Raw genomic sequence first — 25,354 nt, 5'->3', positions numbered from 1 at the left:
CACTAGGTATCTTGCATGTACTCGAACCAAGTCATGTTTTTAGCATCTCCCTGTACTGTTATCCTAGTTCTTTCTTTCTTTTTTTTTAAGATTTATTTATTTATTTATTTAATAGAGAGAGACAGCCAGCGAGAGAGGGAACACAGGCAGGGGGAGTGGGAGAGGAAGAAGCAGGCTCCTCGCAGAGGAGCCTGATGCGGGACTCAATCCCAGAATGCCAGGATCAAGCCCTGAGCCAAAGGCAGATGCTTAACGACTGAGCCACCCAGGCGCCCCTGTTATCCTAGTTCTTATGTCACAAATGTTCTTTGTCAAACGAAGTGACATCATCATTAAGTATCCACCACAAACCCCCATCCCCTCTCAAAACAGTTGTGAAATTTTCTAAGACAATTTAATCCATCTTCTTAAAAATTCAGTAAATATTTGATGCTTAGATGGTTGAATAAATTCAGAGTTTGCTAAGTAGATATAGAGGCTTTATTGTACCTAGGAGAGAACAGTATCTCTTAAAAGTAAAAATTAAACAATTCATCCTAGGGTTAGTATTACTTTTTTTATTACCGCCACCTCCCCGTCCCAGCCCACACCAGCAAACCACGGAGAACAGCCGCAGGTGTTACTCTGTCCTTTCCTGCTTGATTTAAACTCAATAATTCCAGGTTAAGCCTCATCTTGATATCCTCAAAAACCCAATTTGGCAATTCCTATTATCATCTGCCTGTACCCAGTGCCTTTAGCAAACCTCCTTTCCTGAGGCCACTGTCTTTTTAGAAAAATTCCTTTTTCAATTGCTCCAAACTCAGTCCTTTCTAACTGGCTTGCATTCAGTTTCTTCTGGAAATGACTACAGGTCTTTCCAGGCTACGTCCAAAATATAATTCTTTAAATTCCAGAATTTTTTCATAAAAAGTTTCTATTATTTCACCATTCATGGCCATAACACGCCAAATTACTGCTACATGATAATTAATAAATCATGATATTAGTTTATCTGAAGATAACGTGATCACTTTCACCGACAGGCAAAGCAGGGACTGTAATTCAATATCCAATAACATTTGAAGAAGGAAGTATTTCTTCACAAACCTTTCTGGGTGAAAAGTGCTGTATAATTTCAAAATAACAGAATCATTTTGGCAACAGAGGAAACGAGCTTCAAGGATTCTGGGCTATGTCTTTCCTCTGATGCATTTTTAGAGATCTCCCTGAGGGAGGAAAGCCCTAAGTGGGGGGAAAACCAGTGTTGCTATAATTGTTGATAAAAAATGAATAGTTCTAAGAAAAGAATCAGGATCTAAGACACTGTGAGTGGAAGACCAACACGTTTGGGGACTTAAAAGTTAAGTGGGCTGAGGTGCCCAGTGCTGTTCAGCAGTTCACACATGTTTGCTGTTGTCAAGAGGTCGAAGAGACAAGCATTATGGAATCAGATAGAGAAAAAGTAAACTCCTCTTTTGGGGTCTTCATTGGTTGTCTCTGACCTGGAAGAATCACGGAGCCATAAAGTAAGTCATCTTATCGCTGTTTGAATTAATTATAAGCTACCTGGAAGGTTACGATTACAGGACCAACAACTCGTCACTGCTTCCGGCACCATGGAAAAGCCCTGAATTTATCAGAACAAGAGTTCTTGCTGAAAATCTCCTCACACGTGATCCTTACTGCTTCCTGAGACAGGCAGGGTACAGCACTTCCTGCACAAAAATGATGTGTGCGAAATTTAGACTAGGAAATATCTGAGGGCGATCACCTATGAACAATCTTCATTCCTGTTTCGATCATTGAAAAGCTTCAACATCCCACACTTCCTCCTCTTTTCTTTGCCAGGGCACCTGACCACTACTGTTGTCAGAATTCTCTTCCTGATCTTTTTCTGCATTGAACAATCCAACCAGCCCCCGCCCCCACCTTATCCATTGTCATGCAAGACTCTTTCCGATGGATAATGAACTGTTCTGTGTCCCTAAGCTTTCTCTCAGGACCTCTTCAAGGTTTTTCCTCACAGATGACAGTGGAAAGACAGTCTTCCAAAGGAGCCAGAGGACTAGCCCAAAGCAGCATTTCGTAAGTGTAAATTTTCTTTTACATTTGCTGTGTTATCATTAACATGTGCATAAATTTTGCTTCCTACTTCAACTGTCTCTGAGTTTGTATGAATCTGAGATGTATGAAATTGTTTACCAACCATTGAAAATTGATGCTACTGGAAGATAGGCCTTGATTAATTGTGGCTTTCAGTATTCCCATAAGCCTCTTTGCTGGAAGCTATTTCTTTTTCTCCTGTCCAGGGGAACGCACGTATACATATTGAGAGACTGTGGAGGTGGCATTCCCCTGATCCCCTAATTCTACTTCCTGACCTTTATTTTTTCATCTGCCTATAAAATTTGATCTTCATTTAAGACTGTTTATCTCATATCACGCTTGTTAAGCTCACTTTATTCAATGTAGACTTTCAGACCTGGCTCAGAGTTTTTTTCTATCATACTTCTACCAGGATTCTAGGAGATTTCAGTGTTTACATAAACAAACAAAGAAATCACATTCTAATTTCAAATTCCCCAGACCTCCTTCACCTTACCCTTTCTTCCTCTGCACTGTAGCCCTCTTCCAAGGGACATGCCTTGAAGAGGTCAGTCGAAACCTCAAAGCTCTATATTCCATCCATTGCAAACAAGTTCTTGGTTTCTCACCTCTCATGCTATCCTGCCCACCAGATATGCACAAGAATCACAGCAAACCCTCCAGTCCCTGTTCTCCCATTGTCTCTTGAATTTCTCAGTTTCATTCTAGTCTACCTTCCTTTCTCACTGACAAGGTCTTTCATCTGAAGTTCGTCATTACCAGCAACCTGCTAAACCCAAATCCTTGAGCAGTAAGAGCTACTCCTTTCTGTTTCTGCATTTGGGGAGTTGAGAATACTAGAGAAAAAGCCCTTGGTTCTTTGATCTTGCAGGACTATGAATTCATGGTTTCCAACCTTGGCTAAGACCTCAGCCTCATGTCAGTACTCTTACTTGTCCTGATCAGTTCCCTCCAACTTCCCCTCAAAACCCATTCAGCATCTGCTCCCCTCAAAGCTCTTCTCCTCTCAGACTGGACTCACTCTCAGCAGATTTCAGCCTCCTACTTCATACTTCAATAGAGAAAACAAATGTTCTCTCCTTCAACTTCCTACATCCTTTCTCATAAAACTTATTATCCATATTAACGAATAGCTCAAGATCATTTTTATTTAAAGTGAAAAACAAAGTTCCTATAGTTAAGTTCTTCTCAATCATTTGAGAGGGCTTAACCCATTTAATAGCTTAAAATATGAAAATAGACCAGATACGGTCTGAATAACTATAGACAAAGGGTGCTCTAGTCTCTGTATTCCTGCCTCAATGGGAGCTAGATGAAAAACTACCCGGTCCTCCACTTATTGCTTATAAACTATATACATACTTTAAATTCTGACACAGTACAATTAGACTTCTAAAATGGAAAGCTCAGAGACTGGCCACTTTCAAGTTGAAGAAGACAGGGCGTCTTTGATCACTGCAACGGAGAGAAAGCTGCTGAGACTTCATTCTTTAGAATTCACCTCTTCATAGTCCTCACTTTTCATCAAGGCTCTATCCGCTGGTATTGTTTACAACTCAGGAACACCACAGTTGCTATCTTGGAGGACTGGGCTCTGCACCCAGAAACAATCCAAACCAACTTCTTGCAACATTCGAGAGAAACTAGTCAGCTAGACATTTAGAAATTACCTCCCTCCAACAAAAGAACTCAGTGTCATTAATCTTCAAATGCTTTATCACAAGCAGGAGAACTTGTGATAATTTAATGAATTATGTTTGTGCTTCCGGATTGAGAAGGCACAAAGCTAATGCAGAGGGCTTTGCTTTTGAAAAGACTAGTTGAAAACTGCAAGCTTTCAGCTGAGCTTCCAGTTTACTAAGCCTCAATATTTCTTTCTTTCTGGAATATGAAGTACAACAGCCTTACATAAGTAGAAAGAAGTTTAAGACAGCATTATGTTCCATTTCATAGTTCTGAATTTTTTCCCAAAAGTATATTTTCCCTTCATTTTCTGTCAGAAGCAGTGCATTTACATTGACTAATCTGGACTACTTCATGAGTGGGAAATGCATCCTTCTTCAACTATTCTGGCAGCCAGCAAAAACAACAGACTCCAATGTGAGGCAAATGTTAGGCTTCACCTTCATAAAAATCAAGGATCTGTCCAAAACATTGGCAGTTAGGATAAAAGTTTATGGCAAGATCCCCCAAAATGTTGGTTAAATCTCATAAATCTTGACATTTTCCTGTCTTCAACACAAAATGTTATCATTCTCAAGGGTAACCTTCATCAAGCTTGGCCCTTTTTTCTTGTGGTTGGGATTTCCGTTCTTAATCCCGGTAGACTTTCAACAGATAGCTGGGCTCAGATAGCTGGACTCATTCCAGACTGCCAAGACCTGTGCCCCCAGGTCCTTCACTAGGTAGGAGATGCACCGTGTGGCCTCGAGATTGGTGAGCACAGAGGAGCCTGATGGACTCCACCCTGAGTCAGGTACCCACCAGTTTAGCAGTGCCCCCAGGAGGCATCCAACTCTCCCCTGACACTGACATTTCCCCCTCAATCTCATAGCCCCGGCTTCATGCCTCTCTGCCCATGCCTACCTTCCTGCTGGCAGCATCTCCTCCTGCAGACTCTGGACCTGCAGGTCACCTAGCCCCTCCGGGGCCATGCCATGCCGCCAGCAGATGGTGAAGCAAACCTCTTTTTGTTCAACATATTTTTAATATCTGAAGTTAAAAAATGTTCTCTAGGGGTGCCTGCCTGGGTGGCTCAGTCATTAAGCATCTGCCTTCTGCTCAGATCATGATCCCAGGGTCCTGGGATGGAGCCCCGCATCGGGCTCCCTGCTCAGTGGGAAGCCTGCTTCTCCCTCTCCCACTCCCTCTGCTTGTGTTCCCTCTCTCGCTGTCTCTCTCGCTGTCAAAATAAATAAATAAAATCTTTTAAAAAATTGTTCTTTACAGGACCCCATTTTTGTTTCATAGGCAGACTATCTTTTCTCATATCCTTTATATTAACTATACTTTTATTTCTTCTGTTCCACTGACGGTCTTTGTTTTCCTGTAAGTTTTTTTTTCCTGTTTTTGTCTCTTCTAAACTGACTTTTCTTAAATGTCTAGTGATTGTTGGCTGTCCTTTCCTTTGTATAAGTGAGAAGCTAACTGGAAGAAGCGCATTGGTGTGTGTTGGTAGGCGGAGAGTACAAACCTGGCTGTCTAGGATGCTAGGAGTTAGGCAGGAGAAGCAGCCTGCTGCTCTTGCATTTCATTATGCAGATTTTTGCATCCTACTACTTTCAGCTGCTACACATACCCCCACCTTATCCTGTGCCTGTTGTCTCTGAACCCAGAAGCTCCTTGGCTCAGTCTCTCCAGACTAAGCATGCTATTACCTATGACAGATGTGGGTGGGATAGTTTCCTGACTGTTCAGAAAGTGTAAGGGACCAGGGAAATTCAATCAATTGGTATATAGAATTTCAACCAATCATGTTGCCAATCATACTTCACCCCATGTTCTAAGCATTCTGCAAGGCAAATCTGATCAATTCTTATAGGTACTCCTTTTCCTGTAGGCATTTGGAACCCTATTTCTTCTAGTCTGCTAAGACCATTAAATCTCCTCCATCAGCTTGTTGACTAACTTAAAAAAAAAACAAAACTTTCATCCATTATTCTTCACTGATTATTTTAACGGAATTTTTAGAGGGAGAACTGATGCACAAGGATGGTTAACCTGCCAAGTCTAAGTGGAAGGGCTCAGTAGTCAACTGTTGATATTTCTAAAAGATTGGACAACAGGTTTTCAGTTTCCTCCCCAGATATAAAGCTGACTAACGTTCATATGTCATCTTAATGACAATTAAGGAATGGAGTTAAGCCTGATCCCCAGCCTCTTAACTCCCTTCCATGCCTGTTTTTGTAGAAGGAGCCCGACATGGGGCTCTATCCAAGGACCCTGAGATCATGACCTAAGCTGAAACCAAAAGTCTGTAGCTTTACGGACTGTGTCACCCAGGCACCCCTCCTCCTCATCCTTTAAGACCATCTCTGGCTTCAACTCGGAGAAGCATTTTGCTCTGATTAGCCACCAGCAAAAATTGCGGGGACTTCCATAGTTCCTTATATTTTATAATTTGGTTTACACTTTTATAATATGTTTTCCGCATTAGACAAATCGTCATGTGAGTATAATGCATCTATCATTCACGTTTGCGTTCTCTCAGTGCCTGGCACAGTGCCTGACATATAGTAAGTACTCGGTATGTAGTTGTTGAAGCAAAGAACAAAGGAGAACTATGGGCTTGCTTAAGGGTAAAAAGCAATTAGGCTAAATACTTTCAATTAAGATTAGTGTTTATCTCTAGCTTCAGAATTAGCCAACCATAAGGAACACCAGTGAGACTCTTAATGAAGGAAATAGAATTCAATCATCTAATCGGAAAATAATACTGAAACAGGGACTGTACAAAATAATTGTTTCCAGGGCGTGTGTGCACACACACATACACACACATCACATATTCTTTTTTCCATTTTTCTGTAAGATAACTTCTTCTTACTGAGTTCTGAGGAAAAGCTGCCTCAGGAAATGCAGTAGATAAGTCCTACCCTGAGGATGGGAGAGGGGAGCTTGCAAGGTAACAGAGGAAAATGGGGAAACATTAACCTGGCTCCACTGAGGAAAAAAAGATCTTTAATACAAGGAAAGGAAAGAATGACATATAAATATACCATTTATAAGAAAGAAGATCAAGACTCAAGAAAAATATGGAGAACAGCAATAACTTAAGAGAATATAGACATGGATATTACACCACTGAGATCAAACCTTAAAATATATGAAGAAAACACCTGAATCACAGAGCAAAATTGATAATCAACATGATATAGTGGTATCAAATGAACAAGCTGAAGTCAATACCGCGGTATGTCCTAATAAAAGCCTTAACTTTCAAGAAAAAAGAAAGAATTATCTAAACTTCAAAAGCAGAAGGAAAGTAAACAGATTACTATCAGGAAACCAAAGTCAAGAGTGCTTCAGACTACCAGACAATGGAGTGACATCTTCGAAAGTCCGAAAGAGATAGTATGTGACCCAAGACCGCTATACCCTTAAGCTGTCCCTGTTACGTGGTGGTTACAGGAGCTTCGAAGAGATGCCAATTTCCAACATCCTTCCACTCCTACGTCTTTCTGCAGAGAAAAACAGAGTGTGGTACTTAGGACACCAATAACTCAAGGATTACAGGAAAATTCGAAGTAACATCTTCAGATGCCTTATAAACTACTCAGTTTAGTGAGACATAAATAATGAGCAGATAAAAGAATGGTCATTTAAAGGGGTAAAATACAGGGGCGCCTGGGTGGTGCAGTCGGTTGTCTGACTCTTGGTTTCAGCTCAGGTCATGATCTCAGGTTCGTGAGATGTACCCCGCGTCAGACTCTGTGCTCAGGGTGGAATCTACTAAAGACTCTCTCTCCCTTTGCCTCTGCCCACGTGCTTGCTCTCGCGTTCACGCTCTCTCACGCACATGTTCTCTCTTTCTCTAAAATTAATAATCTTTAAAGGGGTGAAATACAAATGCCCAGAAGGAAAGAAGTTGGTGTGGATTTTAAATAACTCCATTAATTTTTGGAACAAAATCATACTTTAAAAAATGTCAGTCCTTCATATAGCAATCATAAAGAATGTGACAGGAGAGAAAGAGAAAATCAGACATCTGATATAATAATGATCCAAACGTACTGAGATTGCTGAGGCAGACACAGTTTTATGGATTATGTCAGTCGACAAATACTTATTGTGTATTTATGTGTCAGACACAAAGCCAGGACTGTACTAGATCATGAAATAGAGTGACAGTCAATTGGAAACGCCATTTGCCCTCTCAAGGCAGATATTAGTTGAAATAAATGAATACAAGTGTCAAAGTGATACAAAGCATAAACAGTGCTACGGAGAGTATAAGGAGTCCCAATATTCCCGGCATTACAGATGAAGCCTGAAAGTGTGTTTTATTTATTTTATTTTATTTTTTTTTAAAGATTTTATTTATTTATGTGACAGACAGCCAGCGAGAGAGGGAACACAAGCAGGGGGAGTGGGAGAGGAAGAAGCAGGCTCCCAGCCCAGGAGCCCGATGTGGGGCTCGATCCCGGAACGCCGGGATCACGCCCTGAGCCGAAGGCAGACGCTTAACGACTGCGCTACCCAGGCGCCCCTGAAAGTGTGTTTTAAATTGTTACGAGAAATCTCAGAAGCAGAAAAGCTACCTTCTGAATGGTACTGAAATAGAAAAGGGAAACATAAATAGGAAACGCATCAAAATCCTGCCCGCCCTCTGCCTTCCAGCCTTCACCGCCTTAGGTACCTAACCCCATTACAACTTAGTCAAATGCCATCTTCCCTGATTCTTCCCTAATCTTTATAGCACATGTACAAATACACACCTTTGGGCACATGCCCACGTGCGTGCGCGCACACACACACACCTAGCGTATTATTTCTGTATCTGTCCACGCTGCCAACCACTTCTCTTACTTAACAGTCATTTACTTCTTTGACTGCCGTTTCTGGGACCCATAAGGCTTCTTGAGGAAAGAAAGCACGTTTTTTTCTACTTTGGACAGTCAGGGCCACAGAAAACCCCTTTCTTCTCTGTCTCAGTAGAAACTCTCAAAAGTCCCCTTTTCCACTTAAGTAGTTTACGATCTACTTAAACTCCCTTTAACACACACACACACACACACACACACACATCCTACTCAAAGACAGGTGAGGTTCAGATCCTGAGTTAAGTTCTTGGCATTTCTGCTTCCAACCCTGGGATGGTAAAAACAAAAGCAAGCCTGTCTTCTTGGAATGAGGCTGGAGGGATCATTTATTCTTTTTTCTGAATCTTATAGCGATAAGAACCAAACGCAAATGATTATGTCTACAAATCATCTTGCCATATTCATCAGAGTCCTTGGTGAAACAGAGGGAATGGACAAATTCTTTCAGCAAGAAAATTATATGATACTTAATCTAAGACAGTGATAAACTCACCAACTGCCAGAACTAATACAATATAATCAGTAACTGTTGCAAGGGTAAAATATAAGTTCTGCAAAGCTTTGACTTTATATGACAGTTCAATTTCATTGTATAACTTTTGGATTCTGTGTATCACTCAGTCCGCTTTCTTCCACCCAACTCAGATCATACAGACTTATCGTGCCCACTTTCTTCTTCAATGTCTAAAAAGGATTTTATAAACTATGGGCCATATTAACTAAATCTCCTGAATTTTGACAAAATGTTTTTACTATCCTTGCTTTATCCAAATTCTAATTAAGAATGTGATGTACTTGCTATATTTATTTTTAAAAATAACCCCAAAACTTGAGCAGCCTAAAGCAACCATTTTATTTTGCTCACAAAGTTATGGGTGAATTAAGCCTCAATAAGCCTAAAGTTAAAAAAAAAAAAAAACAATATAGAAAAGCTCAACCGGTGGTTCTCACTTGGGGTCTGTCACGTGAATATAGTGAGATGTTAGCTGGGGCTGTAATCAGCTCAAGATGACCCACTCACATGGTAGACCACTGATACTAGCTATCAGCCGGGCGCGCAGATCTGGCTGTTGAGCAGAGCACCTCCCACAGCACCCCCAGTTTGGCAGTCTCATATAACCTGACTTCTTACTTGGTGGCTCAAGTCTTGCAACAAGCAATGAAGACACTTTGTGTTTTTTTCTTGCTTAGTCTGAGAAGTCACACAGCATCAGTGCAGCCACAGTCTATTGTTACAATCGAGTAACAAGTCACCTATATAGAACTAGAGAAGACATACACCTCACCTCTTGATGTAAGGTCAAGTTCACTGTGAAAAAACACTTCATGGGATGAGATACTGTGCCAGCCATCCTTGGAAAACACAATCTCTTACTGGATTCAAGGCAATCGAATGTCTTAGTGTAGACACCAAAGGTACTAGGAATGTTGCCTTACGTCTCTATAGTTATAAAATTGGTCTTCCACATGTATCATCTTCCAATTAATTCCAGTAACAATAAATTCTGTTACTAAACACTCTTTCAAACTGTCACCTTACTATATGCCTTGAAGGAAAAGAACTATTAGGCGCGCCTGGGTGGCTCAGTTGTTAAGCGTCTGCCTTTGGCTCAGCGCATGATCCCAGGGTCCTGGGATCGAGCCCTACATCAGGCTCCTCTGCTGGGAGCCTGCTTCTTCCTCTCCCACTCCTCCTGCTTGTGTTCCCTCTCTTGCTGGCTGTCTCTCTCTCTGTCAAATAAATAAATAAAATCTTAAAAAAAAAAAAAAGAACTGAGAGCGTTAATGTAAGATTTTGATTTTCCTGCATGGGCTCTGATGAAGGAAGAGAACTGATCTCTCTTTAAAATAATGGTTCTTATGATGGCCATTTGGGACTAATCAGAAAAAAAATAAACTCATTAATTTTTTATTTCATGCAAAAAACACAAAGGAAATAAATGTATACTGAGTTACATTTATCTGCTAGATTGTGCTAAGCACTATACCTAGATACATGTCTACAGCTACATCTCTGAGTACCTCCATACTTATACCTACAGTCAGTCCTTCGGTAGAGACTCAGTGACATTAAGCAGCTTCCCAAAGTCATACCTAATTTGTAGCGGAGTTCAACTTTTGAAATCAGTATTCAGTGACTTCAAAGCTTGTGCCTGTTCCACATCACTTACGTTAAAATACTATTAAAGCACACACTTTGTCTTGATGTAATGGTCATCTGAATATATCCTCAAAATTACCTTTCCTTGACAACATATATTTTCTTAAGTTCTTCTACACAAATCTCTTCGAAAGCATGCAGCTTTCATAAGTGACACATAATGATTTCCTTGAATTGCAGTCACCTGTTCCATACTGGCTTTCTCATCATCTGAAAATCCCAGGAAACTCAACAAACAGTTGCAAAGGTGACAATCTTTTCATTTATATCTAAACTTATTCAGCCATAGCTCAGAAATCCCACCCTAACTTGATAAAAGGAATACTTAAATACAAGAGACCTTGACTGTTTTCTCCTTGCATCGAATTTGTCACCAGATAGGTAATTTTTTATTGAAATGCTGCCAAATAACTTTGCCTTGCTTAGATACCCAAAAACTACACAGATGGGCTCACATAGGTTACTTAAGAAAGAAATCTGAAAATGTGTATCCGCTAATACATTTTTATAATCTACACAATCAAATCTCCAACATTTTTACCGTTTCAGCTGTTTTATAGAGCATTTAAAATGCCAGCTCAATATCTTAATAAATCATATGATTTCGGAGGGAGGAATTATTATTACCCCCTGAGATGACACAAAAAGTTCTTCCATGCTCCACTGTGCCTACTTTATACCTGTGTTATAATAATCATGAACTAGGGGTGTTTAAATTTTTAAGTCTATTACCCCAGGCACTGTGCCATGCCATATTTGGGTCTGCGACGTGGTGTCTGATAGAGAATTGTAGCTGTAAACCGACAACTGTATTAGGGATAGCTAATTTAGTTGTGCACAACAGGTTTTTTTATGGTAGTTAACTGTGATACCTCCCCCCACAGCCCCCAGCCAAAAATCTTTGAGGCCGGTCAGAATTAGCTACTCCTCCTAACCATGCTACCCAATTATAATGAAATAAATTTCAGACCAAATTCTGCCACACATACAGACATTTATTAAACAAGCATTTCTGAAGCACCTGGGTGGCTCAGTCGGTTCAGCTCCAACTCTTGATTTCAGCTCGGGTCACCATCTCAGGGTCATGGCATCCAGCCCTGCATTGGGCTCTATGCTCAGCGTGGAGTCTGCTTAGGATTCTCTCTCTCTCTCTCTGCCCCTACCCTACTCACATTCCCATGCATGCACGCTCGCTCTTCAAATAAATAAAATCTTTAACAAACAAGCATTTCTTAGCAAGAAGGCATAAGGAGATGACACAACCTAATCTGTAAAGTCAGTGAAGTCCCAGCAGTTTGTCCCACTGGGAGCTCCAACCATCACAGTGCACGGAAGCTCCCCAGAAGCAGCAGAAGCAACATGCAAGGGGAGGCATCCGGTTACTGTGTTGTTATAACTGGGCAACCAGAAGTTCTAATTCACCAGTGGGCACAAGACCATTTAGGGATTCAATGATACTCTGTTTTTATGGATCAAACCCATTGTGCTTAGGCTAGTTCTGTAGGCAACAAATACGGACCGAATTCCAGCTAGTTGAAGCGAACATGGTAGCCCCTGCAGTAGTGAGGTCTTGTTGATACAGTGCTGACTGAACCACCTCCAGTCCGTGCATCCTTTATTAGGGAAACTTACTGCTCCTGTAATTGAAGCTTGCACTGAAGTGCTCATTCGTACTATTCAGTAGTCTTTGCTACAGTGTTTTAAAGCAACAGTGTTAAAATCTAAGAACCATAACAACTGTTGCTCAAAATCACATTTATCCAGTTAGCAAATTTTGATTTAACACCTAACGCGTGTCAGACATCCTGCATTAGATACCAGGCTCATAAAGTGAAATAAGATACTGTTCTTCCCCTCAAGAAGCTTACAAATCAGTGGGAAAATGTAAGCAAAGTACAGTATGAAGTGATAAATGCTGGATGAATGGTTCATACAGGCTGCCTCTGAGATGCAAAGGGCAACCATATCAGACTCAGTGTCTCTGCTTTAGCTTTCTAGAAGAGACGGTTCTCGAGGTAGCATTAGAAAATCAGTATGAGTTCATTTAGATGCACTAATGGAGGAAACCGTTTTAGAAAAAAGCAGCAGAGCAGTTCTGAAGTCACAGCGGTTTGAAACCTCACAATCCAGTTCAAAAACTAGTAGTTCGGAATGGCTGGGGGGCAAGGAGAGTGAACTGTGGAGGAGATGAGCTTAGGGAGACCAGATTCTTTAGGTTTTATGCGTTAAGGTGAGGAGTTTGAACTTCTGTTAAACGTATGGGATACCATGGGAGGACTTAAATCATGGAAGCACATCTTAGATCATTCTAACAGCAATGTGTAGGATGGGTTGAAGTAGGATTGGGGAGGAGGCAGAGTCGATGTGGCGGTGATACACATGAAAGGCGGCGAAAGCTTGAGCAAAGGAATAGGCGTTGAGAACAGTGAAAGGGATGGACTCAAAAGTAAGAAACCAAAGGGCTTGAGACAAAGTGGATATACAGCATGTGAGAAAAATCTAGACTGTCCCGAGAGCCTTGGAAATTGCATGGAATAGTGCTACACAGTAAATACAGTTGACCCTTGAACAATACGGGTTTGCCCTGCGCAGGTCCACCTACACCTGGATTTTTTTTTTTATAAATACAGTTTTCTTTTCTCTAGCTTACTTTAAGAATGCGGTATATAATGTAACATGTAAAATATATGCTAGTAGACTATTTATGTTATTGCTAAGGGTTCTGGTCAACAGTAGGCTATTAGTACTTAAGTTTTGGAGGAGTCAAAAGTTATAGGTGGATTTTTGACCATACAGGGGATCGGCACCCCTACCCTCCATGTTGTTTAGTGGTCAACCATCTACATGACTGGCTGAATGAAATGATCAAATGAACAGTGGCTCCACTATGAAGCACTTATATAGGAAGATATCCAAAAAATAAGTTTTCCTTGGAAGTTTATAACCATAAAATAAAAGTGGAAGGCTGTGGGGCGCCTGGGTGGCACAGCGGTTAAGCGTCTGCCTTCGGCTCAGGGCGTGATCTTGGCGTTATGGGATCGAGCCCCACGTCAGGCTCCTCCACTGGGAGCCTGCTTCTTCCTCTCCCACTCCCCCTGCTTGTGTTCCCTCTCTCGCTGGCTGTCTCTATCTCTGTTGAATAAATAAAAAAAAACTTTAATAAAAAATAAAAGTGGAAGGCTGTAACAGGAGGTTTTCCTCATCATCAGATTCTGACATTTCCCTATCAACCCCCTGAATTCTCTTTGCTCTTCTCTTGCTCGGCTTGTTATGTAGGTTCAATTCCTTCTCCTTCTTTAAGCACTTTCACTATGAGTATTTGTCCTTGCTGGCCAACCTAGTATGACTACATTTTATCACAGTATATATTTTATTTATTCAAGCACTACAAACCATAATCTCACATATATATGCATGTTAAATAATCTGCAGTAAGCACAGCCTAGTAAACACAATTCTCTCCTGAAGTAACTCACAATTTTGACTGGAAATCCAAAGTAATTGATAAAATGTGTTTTACAGCTGTATCAAAATTATGGACTATTTTAAGTGACTCTACCTGTGTAGAGGTAGTCACTGGTTCCGTAAGTACATATGTTCATATACTATAAAATTTAAAATAGGAACATACACTTTTATCTATATTATGCTCCAGTTGCTCCATCATTCAAATGTATATTCTTTCCTAACTAAAATATAGCTCAAAATTCCTAAATAGTATCCCTTCTTTTCTAATACAGTGTGAGTTTTCCCAAAAATTCTGTAAAACATTATTTATAAGAATAGACACTAAAATTAATATGTAGAATTCAATAAACAGTATGGCTACTGGGAAACAACTCTATGCCACAAATAAAGACCTTTTAAAGACCTAGAGAATGATGAAATATACACTTAACTATAAAATTCATGTAACATCACTACAACATAAAATTCCATATTTAATATTTTAAAGTTAATCAAGAGATATTTTAGACTCTTGAAGACTGTTAAGTATAGAATTTCAAATGTCACTTATTATGTTGTGGGTGTTTGAAAATGTAACTACGTAATTAAATGCTCTTCTATTAAACTAGATATTAAATAACAGATTTTATTATACCAAAATCAAAGAATGCAGACAGTAAAGCAAATGCAGAACGATTTATTGTGCCACCAATTAAAATTTAACAAAATACACAAACAACACATTGAATATGTGTTTTCTAACTCTACACTGAAATATAACAGTGTAAAATAATAAGAAATTAACTACTTCTAAGCTCCAAAATAGAGAAACTTTTTGCAAACACATATGAATATTTATATTAAGAGGGTGGAGGCTTATTTAAGAGTATAATGTGACTTTCACATGTTAAATCCCAGAAGAATCCCCTTTTTTCACGATATGACAGCCTATACGTTTTCTGATTATATTCACAAAAAAAATGACCTAACAATAAAGGAATAGATTTGTTATGAATAAATAAAAATTTATCAATGAAAAATAGTACATGCATATTGAGCACCCACAGACTTAGTCATTTCAATATGAGGACAATTTGTAAGGTTTAAAATGACTATCATTGGATAATTTTCTCCAAGAAAAAGAATGTGATACAGAAATGGTATTACAGACTTATTTCTACCAAAATGTCTCCCAGCATATTGTTTTAATTACAATAACCTAATTGGAAAAAAAAATCCAAGGGATAAAGAATTTAGCTAGCAAAAATAGCAGTAAAATGTTCATACATATGTTCCTTCTGGTATTTTAGTAGTGAGTTTTAGTATCTCCTCAAATCTTGAAAAAGTACTACTTTGAAGTTATTGTGTTCACACACATCTCTGATAATGTTGCCAAGGGTATGGATGAATAAAGTTATGTGCCAAAAGTCACATTCTACAAAGTATATGTTTTCATTTTTTAACAACTTACTTTACTCAACACCATTCTTTTCTAATTTATGTTATCTTAACATGTAACATTTAAAATTATAAACTTGGAAACAACTCTATGAAGTTATCTCTTCTCTCTGTATTTCCAAGGAGAAGTGAGAAATGAAGAAGAATTTAGAAAAGATAATAACAATACATCTAACCATTAAATAATATCTATTTAGAAGAAAATGTTTTAGTTGCTTAGTATAACAAAAAGAGATGTTTAGAATAACATACATTGATTTTAGGACACAAACATCCTTTTACATTTTGTGAAGAATTACTAAATTATCCCTTAGTCCATACATGGGATAATGCACTTTTTGAGATCTTTATTTAAAAATCTAAGAAAATATTCTCCCTCCTATTTTGTATTGTCTCTAGCTAAACAGTAATTCTGTGTAGGTAAAAAGGATTGCAGTTAAAAACAGAATAAAAGAAAGAACAGAGGTGATCACTAGAATAATTACATTGTGCTCTACTGGACAAACAACAGCACATAATTTAGAAGAATCCACAAGACAAATCAGTGTTTAAATAAGCATTTTGAGGGTAAGCCTCCATCATTCTAAATATTTATGTTACAGAAAACATCTACACCACATGGAAAATTTCTCTTGAATATCCTTTAATTCCTTTAACATTTTAATATGTTTGAAACAAGCTGAACTATTAGAAGTCTTACAGGCTTTGGGCCCAACTCCAGTCCATCAAATTGAGAATGGTGGCAATCATATTTTGGGGAATGGGTAGCCAAAAACCAATGGACGAGTAACTTCGTTACTATATACAAACCCTCATATAGTTTGATTCAGATGTAACTTTCCTATGAAGTCTAATTTAAAAAATGACCTTTTAAATATTTTCAAGATAAGTAATGAATCAAAAGATACAGCTTTACACACTTAGAGACAGGCAAGCACTCAGACATGCACATGACCAGACACATACCCCTCCAGCTCTCTTTCTGATTTCTCCTTCTAGACTCAACCTGTTTGAGAAAAACAAAAAACAATACAAAAAAAGAAGTCCTACACAAATATATTCCAGGGTTTGACCATATTTTACATTCAATTTATCTCTCCTTTAAAATGCTTAGTGTTGAAGACACACTTGTTCTAAAAACACTAAATCCCCCATGGAGTACGTACGATAGTAACAAAATCTTCATCATTTACCATCTCTATACTTAGACCTTCATAGTAATCTTCAAATTCACCGTAGGACACTTCCTCAGACTTGCTGCAGGCATCTTTTAATGTTTCTAGAAAAGATAATTTGATTTCTTCCTCTGTGGAATGGCCTGTAAGATAGTACCGACGGTGAAACAATCTCCTTAAAACACTAGTAAAATGACTGATGACGATAAAGAAATACTTAATCACCTTACGAAATCTTTTCGACTGTTTCAAATCTTATGCCAAACTACCCTCCAATTTATTTAAACATTTTCTTGCATGAATCAGAATTTAATGGTGATGACTTTAATACACTTTTGAGGGATCTTTTAAGCTTCTGATCAGATGTGTCCTATAAGTATAAACAAAATAACAGTCGCTACAGTAGATATTCTTATATATCTTAATGTTTGGACTCGGCTTTATTCTCATTAGAAATGAGGAAAAAAGAAAACAAGTAAATTGAGATTTACTGTTTATAGTAAACAGAGATTTATAGGCTGTTAACGCAGTAATGCAATGTGTGAAAAACATCCCCAGATTCACACATTAGTTATTTTATGAATCAGTTACTTGTAACTGCAGCTCGAAAATATTACCACAAACAGGATTCAGAGGCCTACGAAAATCTTAGCTGGAAGAATTTTCACTGGATTAAATCACTCTATTTTAATCTCTGACATTAAGTAGGCTATTTCCACTACGTCATACTAAATATGATTAATTTCATTCTATTGGAAGATGCTATTGAGAATCACATTTGTAAAAAAATTATAATTCTTCAGTTACTTAAAGAGAGAACATAACTGCTAAGCAAAGTGAGTCAGAGACAAATACCATATGATTTCATTCATATGTGGAAGTTAAGAAACAAAACAGATGACTATAGGGGAAGGGAAGGGAAAATGAAATAAGAGGAAAACAGAGAGGGAGGCAAACTGTAAAAGACTCAAGCTATAGGGAACAAACTGAGGGCTGCTGGGGGGGAGGTGGGTGGGGGGAGGTGGTAACTGGGTGATGGGCATTAAGGAGGCCACCTGAAGTAATGAGCACTGGGTATTGTATGCAGCTGATGAATCACTAAAATCTATCCTGAAACTAATAATACACTGTATGTTAACTAACTTGAATTTAAATAAATAAATAAATAAATAAATAAATAAATAAATAAATAAATAAATAAAATCGAAAGAAATAAAGAGAAAGAAAATTATTCATTTGACCATGCTATACCCATTAAGATTCCTAACCTGGTGTATTAACTGAGATGACTAAAACATTGTAATCTCCACCCATGGATTGTGACTGAAAAGTACTTCTAAAAAGAATAATCTGCTGAGTTTAACTGGGGAGAAGCAGGTCAATTTTAGCAAACCAGGAAGAATGCATTAACTCTGGAAATTTTATATCTCTAGAATCCCCCTTTCACAGCTGTTTACATTCAATTAAAATACTGTAAAAGTTCTAAAACAAAACAAAATAAAACAAACAAACAAAAAACACAGGGACTGAGTGGGTGGCTCAGTGGGTTAAGCATCTGCCTTCAGCTCAGGTCATGATCCTGGACCTGATCCCAAAGCGGGCTTCTTACTCAGCGGGGAACCTGCCTCTCCCTCTCCCTCTGCTGCTCCCCCTGCTTGTGCGCTCGCAAGAGCTCTCTCTCTGACAGATAAATAAATAAAATCTTTAAAAAAACAAAAAACAAAACAAAGAGGGAACATAAAATATCTGGTTCAGTCATTTCATTCATTTGATTTTTTTTTTTTTTATTCAGAAAGAGAACAACAAGCTATTTCGATAAGTAGCTTGGGTTATACTGTGGTCAGTTAAGAGGAAGGAGCAATGTCAGGGGCTACCCAACTCACATGCACCCAGATATACTCCCAGGATCCCAGCACAGAACAGGAAAAAAGATGTTCCTGGAGTTCTTCATAAAAGGAATTGAAAGATGAATGGAAGCTACGAATACGGCCAGATGGTACTCAGAGGAAATAGAGACGCATCTAGAAAGGCAAAAAGCGTCCGAAAACTCTAAATGACCCTCTGGATCATTGTGAAGTCATGCTGCATCTTAAAACAACACACTTAAGTGGGGAATACTACCTTGATTATCTAACGAGGTGGGCAAAATTAGGGTAAGAGCTGGACCTTTTTCAAAAACCAGAGGTTCTCTAATGGACTTGTAATTCATTGTTAAGTGCCTTTCAAACTAACGAAATGCTTCAGACGTTTGCTGTCTTGTAAAAATGTGTGCAGAATAGAGAACAAGTGATTATTTTATTTAAAAAAAAAGGCTGAATGAACAAGGACTGAATAATTATGTTCTGCAGAAATGGTAATATAAAACAATAGAGTGAATTTGTGACTGTTAGTCAAGGATTAAAATTAACCAAGATCTAATCTATACAAAAATATATACCTGTTGGCAGAAGAGAATTCCTCCTCTGTTTACCATCCACATTTCTGAACAAATGAGTTTTAATACTATCTTTAATGAAAACATTTTAATTTAAATTTGTGTTTCAAATACTCAAGAATTTTATACTGCCTCTGTATCACCACCAAAGAAATACATACCTTTTATCATTTGTAACTAACCTTTCTTTATCTACTCCTAGAGGTATTTTATTAAACAATGATAAATTTCTACTATCTTTACACAGAAACATATTTGGGACACCTCATTTCTAGTAAAGCTGAAAACACTTTTTTCTAATAAATTATTTAAGTAAAAAGAAAGTATTTTCTATAGTTAAATTATGCTACAAAAACCTTAATTTGAAATTAATTATAAATTATAAATAATCTAGGGGCACCTGGGTGGCTTAGTCAGTTGAGCATCTGACTCTAGATGTGGCTCAGTTAATGATCTTGGGGTCATGAGATCAAGCCCCGCATTGGGCTCCAGGTTCAGTGGGTAGTCTGCTTCTCTCCCTATCTCTCTGCCCCTCCCCCTGCTCTCGCTCTCTCTCTTTCTCAAATAAATAAATCTTTTTTAAAAAATTATAAATAATTTATATTCCAGAGATGGGCATGTGAGTAGATTATGATTTGTAATGATAAATAATAATATTTAAATTTTAAAAAACTGTAGTATGTGTTCCTCTTTTTAAGACTGTGTGTACCTACCAGCTTATCTTTCTTAATGTGAATGCAAAGATGAGGTATGGAATTTCTTAAACTAATGAAGGCTTATCCAACAATAAGAACAAAACCCTCACCAACAATTCAGTGACATCTAACAAAACTAAAGCTACTTTAGCAACTCAATTAAGCTAAAGAGAAAAACAAACAGGATGTTGAAATCACCTTTTTGAAATAAGTAAACTATCTTGTTCTTATATTTAGCAAGACAAATTAAAGGAGAAAAGCAGAGAATGACATAGATTTAAAGGAAAAGATATGCTAACTCCAATTCAATAATGCTAGAAATTTTCTTATGGCAACTGCAGTTCATTTGAAGTCATTGATAAGCAAATTAAACTATTCTGAACTGAAATAGATTATTAGAAATTGGGAAGCCAGTGATGATTAGCTTAAATCTTTATAACAAACTGTTGGTTTTTTCACTTCATAATTAAAAGTAATAAATAAACCATTTACAAGGGTTAATGATGATACACCAAAGTAATTACAGTGTATCTTCTTTTAATAATAAAAATATTAAAGGAAAATTCTGGAATAATAGTATTCTATAGTATTTAACAGTATATGATCGAAATCATAAATTAGAAAGAAACTTCATAAAATATAAATTACAAACGGTCAAAAAATATACAATAATATGTTTAACCTTCCAAATAACTCAGGAAATGCAAATAAAAAATTTTTTAGTCTATCAGATTGGCAAAATTCTATGGTGTTGGCATGATAGTCGGGGAAATGAATTCTCCAACTAATGACAGTATAATCTGGTATAACCATCTTACAATGCAATTTGTAAGTATTAATTAAAATTTGAAATTTAGATATTCTAGGTATTGAAATTACCCCCCCCCACACACGGAAACAGCGGAAAATGAGCCTAAGGAGTCACAAATAAGCCTATTCATTGTTCATTACTTAGAAATTTAAAGTCTGCCAGTAGGAAACGAACTAGGTAAATTGTAGTGTATTAATTTTTAAAAAGAATAATCTGCGGCAGATAAAAATAATGTGGCTCAATATGGATTGATATGGTAAGAGCTCCAAAACATATTTTTGAGTGTAAAAAGTAAACTACATAGCAGTGTATTTAGTGTACCTGTCATGTAAAAAAAAAACAACTTCAAGAAGTATTTGATATTTATAGTACCTATACAGCTATGAAAATTCATAGAGTAAGGACTGAAAATTATATACATTAAATGATAATTAAGTGTTACCTCTGCAGAGGAAAATGTGATGAAAAGAGGAGAGCTACTGTGGCCAAACACTTTCTTTATAATAATTTATTTATAAATCAATTATGTAAAAATTAAAATCAGAAGAAATATAGTAGGTAATGAATCTCTAAAATTACAGATCTTCTCTGACTTCCAATACAGTCATGTCTGATAAACCCATCATAAACTGAAACTATCGTAAGCTGAAAATGTATTTAATTCACTTCATCAACTAGATACCATAGCTTCGCCTAGCCTACCTTACCTGTGCTCAGAACACTTACAATTAGCCTACAGTTGGGCAAAAATCACCAAACACAAAGCCTATTTTATACTATAGTGTTGGATATCTCACGTAACTTATTGAATACGGTACTGAAAGTGAACAACAGAACAGCTGTATGGGTATAGAACGGTTATAGAAGCGTTGGGTTGTTGAGCCTCCTGGTCGCATGGCTGACTGGGAGTTGCAGCTTGCTACCGCTGCCCAGCGCGACAGTAGAGTGTTATACCGCACATCATTAGCCAGGCAAAGATCAAAATCCAAAATTCAAAGTGCAGTTTCTACTAAATGCACATTGATTTCGCACTACTGTAAAGTCAGAAAATTGTTAAGTCAAACTGTCCTAAATTGCCTGTATGTATTTAGGATATTGTCTAGATCCTCAAATTTTGATAGACATATGTACGCTTGTTAAATGTATACCACCATTCCCAGAGAAAGACGTTTGCTTTCTGCCTTAAATCTTCAAGTATACGAAGATATAGTAAAATTAACTCAGAGAACTTGCACATGTAATTATCTGTCCTCTAAATCCATTTTGTCCTAACTCAAATTCCTCACAATCTCCTTAGCAAGAAATAAAAGTTCGATCTCAGTTTATAAACATCAAAGAAAAAAAATAAGCAGAGACAATAGACCTCACAATTTTTAAATGAAGAAGGTCAAATGGCTCTTACGTTTCTAGTTTAAAAAATAACTGTTTATTTTCTCTCTTAATGGCCTCAAGTCCACACTGTAAGTTAATATAATTTAAAGATATTACTTTTATTAACTAACATTTTAGAAATCTAATGCATTTTGACTCATAATAATTACCTGAAATTACTTGAGGGTGCTTCTTTGCACAGTAACATTTTCTTATGTCTATAATAGGCACATAGCCAGTTTTGTTGAAATCCAATTTCATGAAGGCCTAAATAAAGAGAGAAATGTTATTTTTTTCTATGAAATCATTAGACATGAGAACCTAATTCTCTATTCTGTAGAAGGTCATCCTTGAACTCTAAACAAGCCAGTTTAAAAGTACGAAACTGGTATATGAAGGAAGCATCATGAATAAGGAAGATATTGGAGCAAGATGTTAGGTAACCTACACTTTCTGGCACCTGACCTTGAGACGGTAAGCTAACCTCCGTTGCCCTGGCTTTCCTCTTCTCACACTGAAGAGGTGGGTAAAAGACCTTTCTGGTAAATTACAGCTCTAGGATTTATAAGAAACTGATAAATGGCCAAGACAAATTGCCGGGACCATTTTGATTCAAAAAGTGAACATGCAAATATTCATCACCAAAATCAATAAGAAAGTGTACTATTTTTTAAATGGCTTGTGTTTCTCTATTTCCTGAAATTTAACACCACCTTTTGATATGCCAGTTGTTTTACTGCTCCTCTAATTCAATGCAATTTTTAGTATCATAAAATAAAAAATATTTTATGGGGAAAAGAAATGGGTATATAGAAACATACAACCAACCCAAAGCAACAGCCCACATCTGCAAAAGAGTCAAAACTAGAATCAAGTTTGGTTATTCACAATAATGTGTTCACAGAAATATGGTACCTATTATGGGCTGCATCCCCCCCCCCCATTATACTTTGAAGCCCTAACCCCTCCCCCGTTCCAGTACCTCAGAATGTGACTGTTATTTTGGAGATAGGGCCTCTAAGGAGGTAATTCATTTAAAATGGAATTGCTAGGGTGGACTCTAATTCAATATGACCAGTGTCCTTATAAGAAGAGGAGATTAGGACCCAGACAACCAGACTGAGGGATGACCATGTGAGCACAGAGGGAAAAGACAGCCAATCACAAGCCAAGGAGAAAGACCTCAGGAGAAACCAAACCTGCTAAAATCTTGATCTTGGACTTCTAGCCTCCAGAACGGTGAGACAATAAATTTCTGTTACTTAAACCACCCAGTCTGTAGTATTTGTTAAGGCAGCCCTGGTGAACTAATGCAGTACTTTATAACTATACTTTTGTCCTCTATTCCTAGTATCAAGATTTATGAAAGAGATAACCCTCCAGTTTCTACTCCTGATATTCAAATCTGTCACCAGGACATGTAAAGCACAAAAAAATGCAAATTTAGAAATTATTATGTGGTAAATTCATTTAACACAGTTTTTATTGTGTTTTTTGGCCAGTAAAGATAAAGATTTTGATATTTTCTATTTGAGATTTATACCTCATGTAATTGTTTATACTTTTCTATACACAAAAGCTTTGTTTCAATATTAGATGCATATACATTTTTTTTATCAGGTACATATACAAAAGAGAAAGAAACTACATTGCTCAGAAGTATGGTCTAAAAACGGCCAGCAGAACCTGAGTAATATGTACTTTCCTATAAAAATCAGGGCCCCCTGCAGGTGCCTGCGTGGCTCAGTTGGTTAAGCCCAACTCTTGATTTGGGCTCAGGTCACGATCTCAGGGTTGTGAAATCGAGCCTGTGTTGGGCTCCAAGCTGAGGGTGGAGCTTGCTTGAGATTGTCTCTCCTTCTCCCTCTGCCCCTTCCCCCACTCACGCATGCCTGAGCATGCTTCTCTTTCTCTCTCTCCCTAAAATAAATAAATAAATCTTTTTTAAAAATCAGGACTCCTGTGTTTAATTCCAATTTAATAGTCATTTTAATCTTCATTTGAATAGCTAGCTAATATGCATATTATAAAAACCAGAGAAACATCTCTTAGTCATAATCCTAAGATAACATGTATTGAGCCTTGACACTGGAACAGCCACAATGCTAAGAATTTTACAAGTTTAATCCTTATACCAACTCTATGAGACAAGAAACTAAAGCTCAGAGATATTTAATAATAGATAATCATATAACTAGTCATTTATGGAGCCAGTAATTTATGGAACTAGTAATTTATGAACCAAAATTTGATTTCAGATTTTTTTCCTTTTAAAATCTGTTCCTAAAACATATGCATAAATTATTTTGCTTTATCCTGGTAGATTTGTATATATATGTGTTTGCCTGTATTTTACTAATCACAAAATAAATTACAGGTAAGGGGATTTAAAACATGTTCAATGGTAATTCAATAAAGTTTTAAAATAATGAACCCAACACTCTATTAAAAGTAACTATTTCAGGGGCACCTGGGTGGCTCAGTTGGTTAAGCGTCTGCCTTCAGCTCGGGTCATGATCCCTGAGTCCCATATCGGGCTCTCTGCTCAGCGGGGAGCCTGCTTCTCCCTCTGCCGCCCCCCCCGCCCCCCCGCCCCCCCCCCCGCTCCTGCTCTCTCTTTCTTGCTCTCTCTCACTCTGTCTCGAATAAATACAAAAATTTTTTTTAAATCTTAAAAAAAGTAACTCTTTCAAAAATTACTTAACAAAGTTACCTTTCGAACAAATGATTTCCTGTATTCATTCATTTCACCAATAATGGCACGTTTGAATTCTCCATAATCAACCTTGCCACTGCCATCGCCATTCAGAATTTGCCACGCAGACTCAAAATCCTAGAAATATTCACGGAGACCACTGTTCCACCTTAAAGTTATATATGACCACAACAAAACTCATCTTATAGTATTTTGTTACTACTTTTGTAGTCCCAGACAAGGTAGCAGACTCAGCAAGACAATTCCAAAAAGTTACATATAAACCCAAACAAACACTAAGAAAACTATTTAAAGGAACTCTGTGATGGACAGTTCTGTAAAGTTCAGGGTCATTTAGGAGTGCCAGTGTCACAAATTCTTATTTTCTATATAAAATGCTCACCACCTACTTGAATTTGAACATTTAATTATTTTTGATGTATTATATATGTAAAATTAAAAATTCACTTCAGGTTC

The 25,354-nt window shown here is 37.6% G+C and overlaps 1 protein-coding gene and 1 pseudogene across 1 annotated transcript in view; both read right to left on the bottom strand.

The window, feature by feature from the left end:
- Positions 1-3,731: 3,731 nt before the first annotated feature.
- LOC148108669 (cyclin-G2 pseudogene) lies at positions 3,732-4,742 on the bottom strand (annotated as a pseudogene).
- Positions 4,743-14,950: 10,208 nt separating this feature from the next.
- The window catches only part of CAPS2 (calcyphosine 2), a 45,870-nt gene continuing 35,466 nt past the window's right edge, over positions 14,951-25,354 (bottom strand). Inside the window, exons 16-18 of the mRNA XM_087868921.1 lie at positions 24,896-25,015; positions 22,353-22,449; positions 14,951-17,014 (exon numbers count right to left, since the gene is read on the bottom strand). Coding sequence (XP_087725047.1) covers positions 16,839-17,014; positions 22,353-22,449; positions 24,896-25,015 — 393 coding nt within the window. The 3' untranslated portion in view covers positions 14,951-16,838. The remainder of the gene's footprint in view (positions 17,015-22,352; positions 22,450-24,895; positions 25,016-25,354) is intronic.

The sequence above is a fragment of the Ursus americanus genome, chromosome 17 (genome assembly GCF_024610735.1).
Source record: "Ursus americanus isolate L20-20 chromosome 17, mUrsAme1.1.p, whole genome shotgun sequence".
Classification (NCBI taxonomy): domain Eukaryota; kingdom Metazoa; phylum Chordata; class Mammalia; order Carnivora; family Ursidae; genus Ursus; species Ursus americanus.
This window is presented reverse-complemented; position numbering and strand designations above follow the sequence as displayed.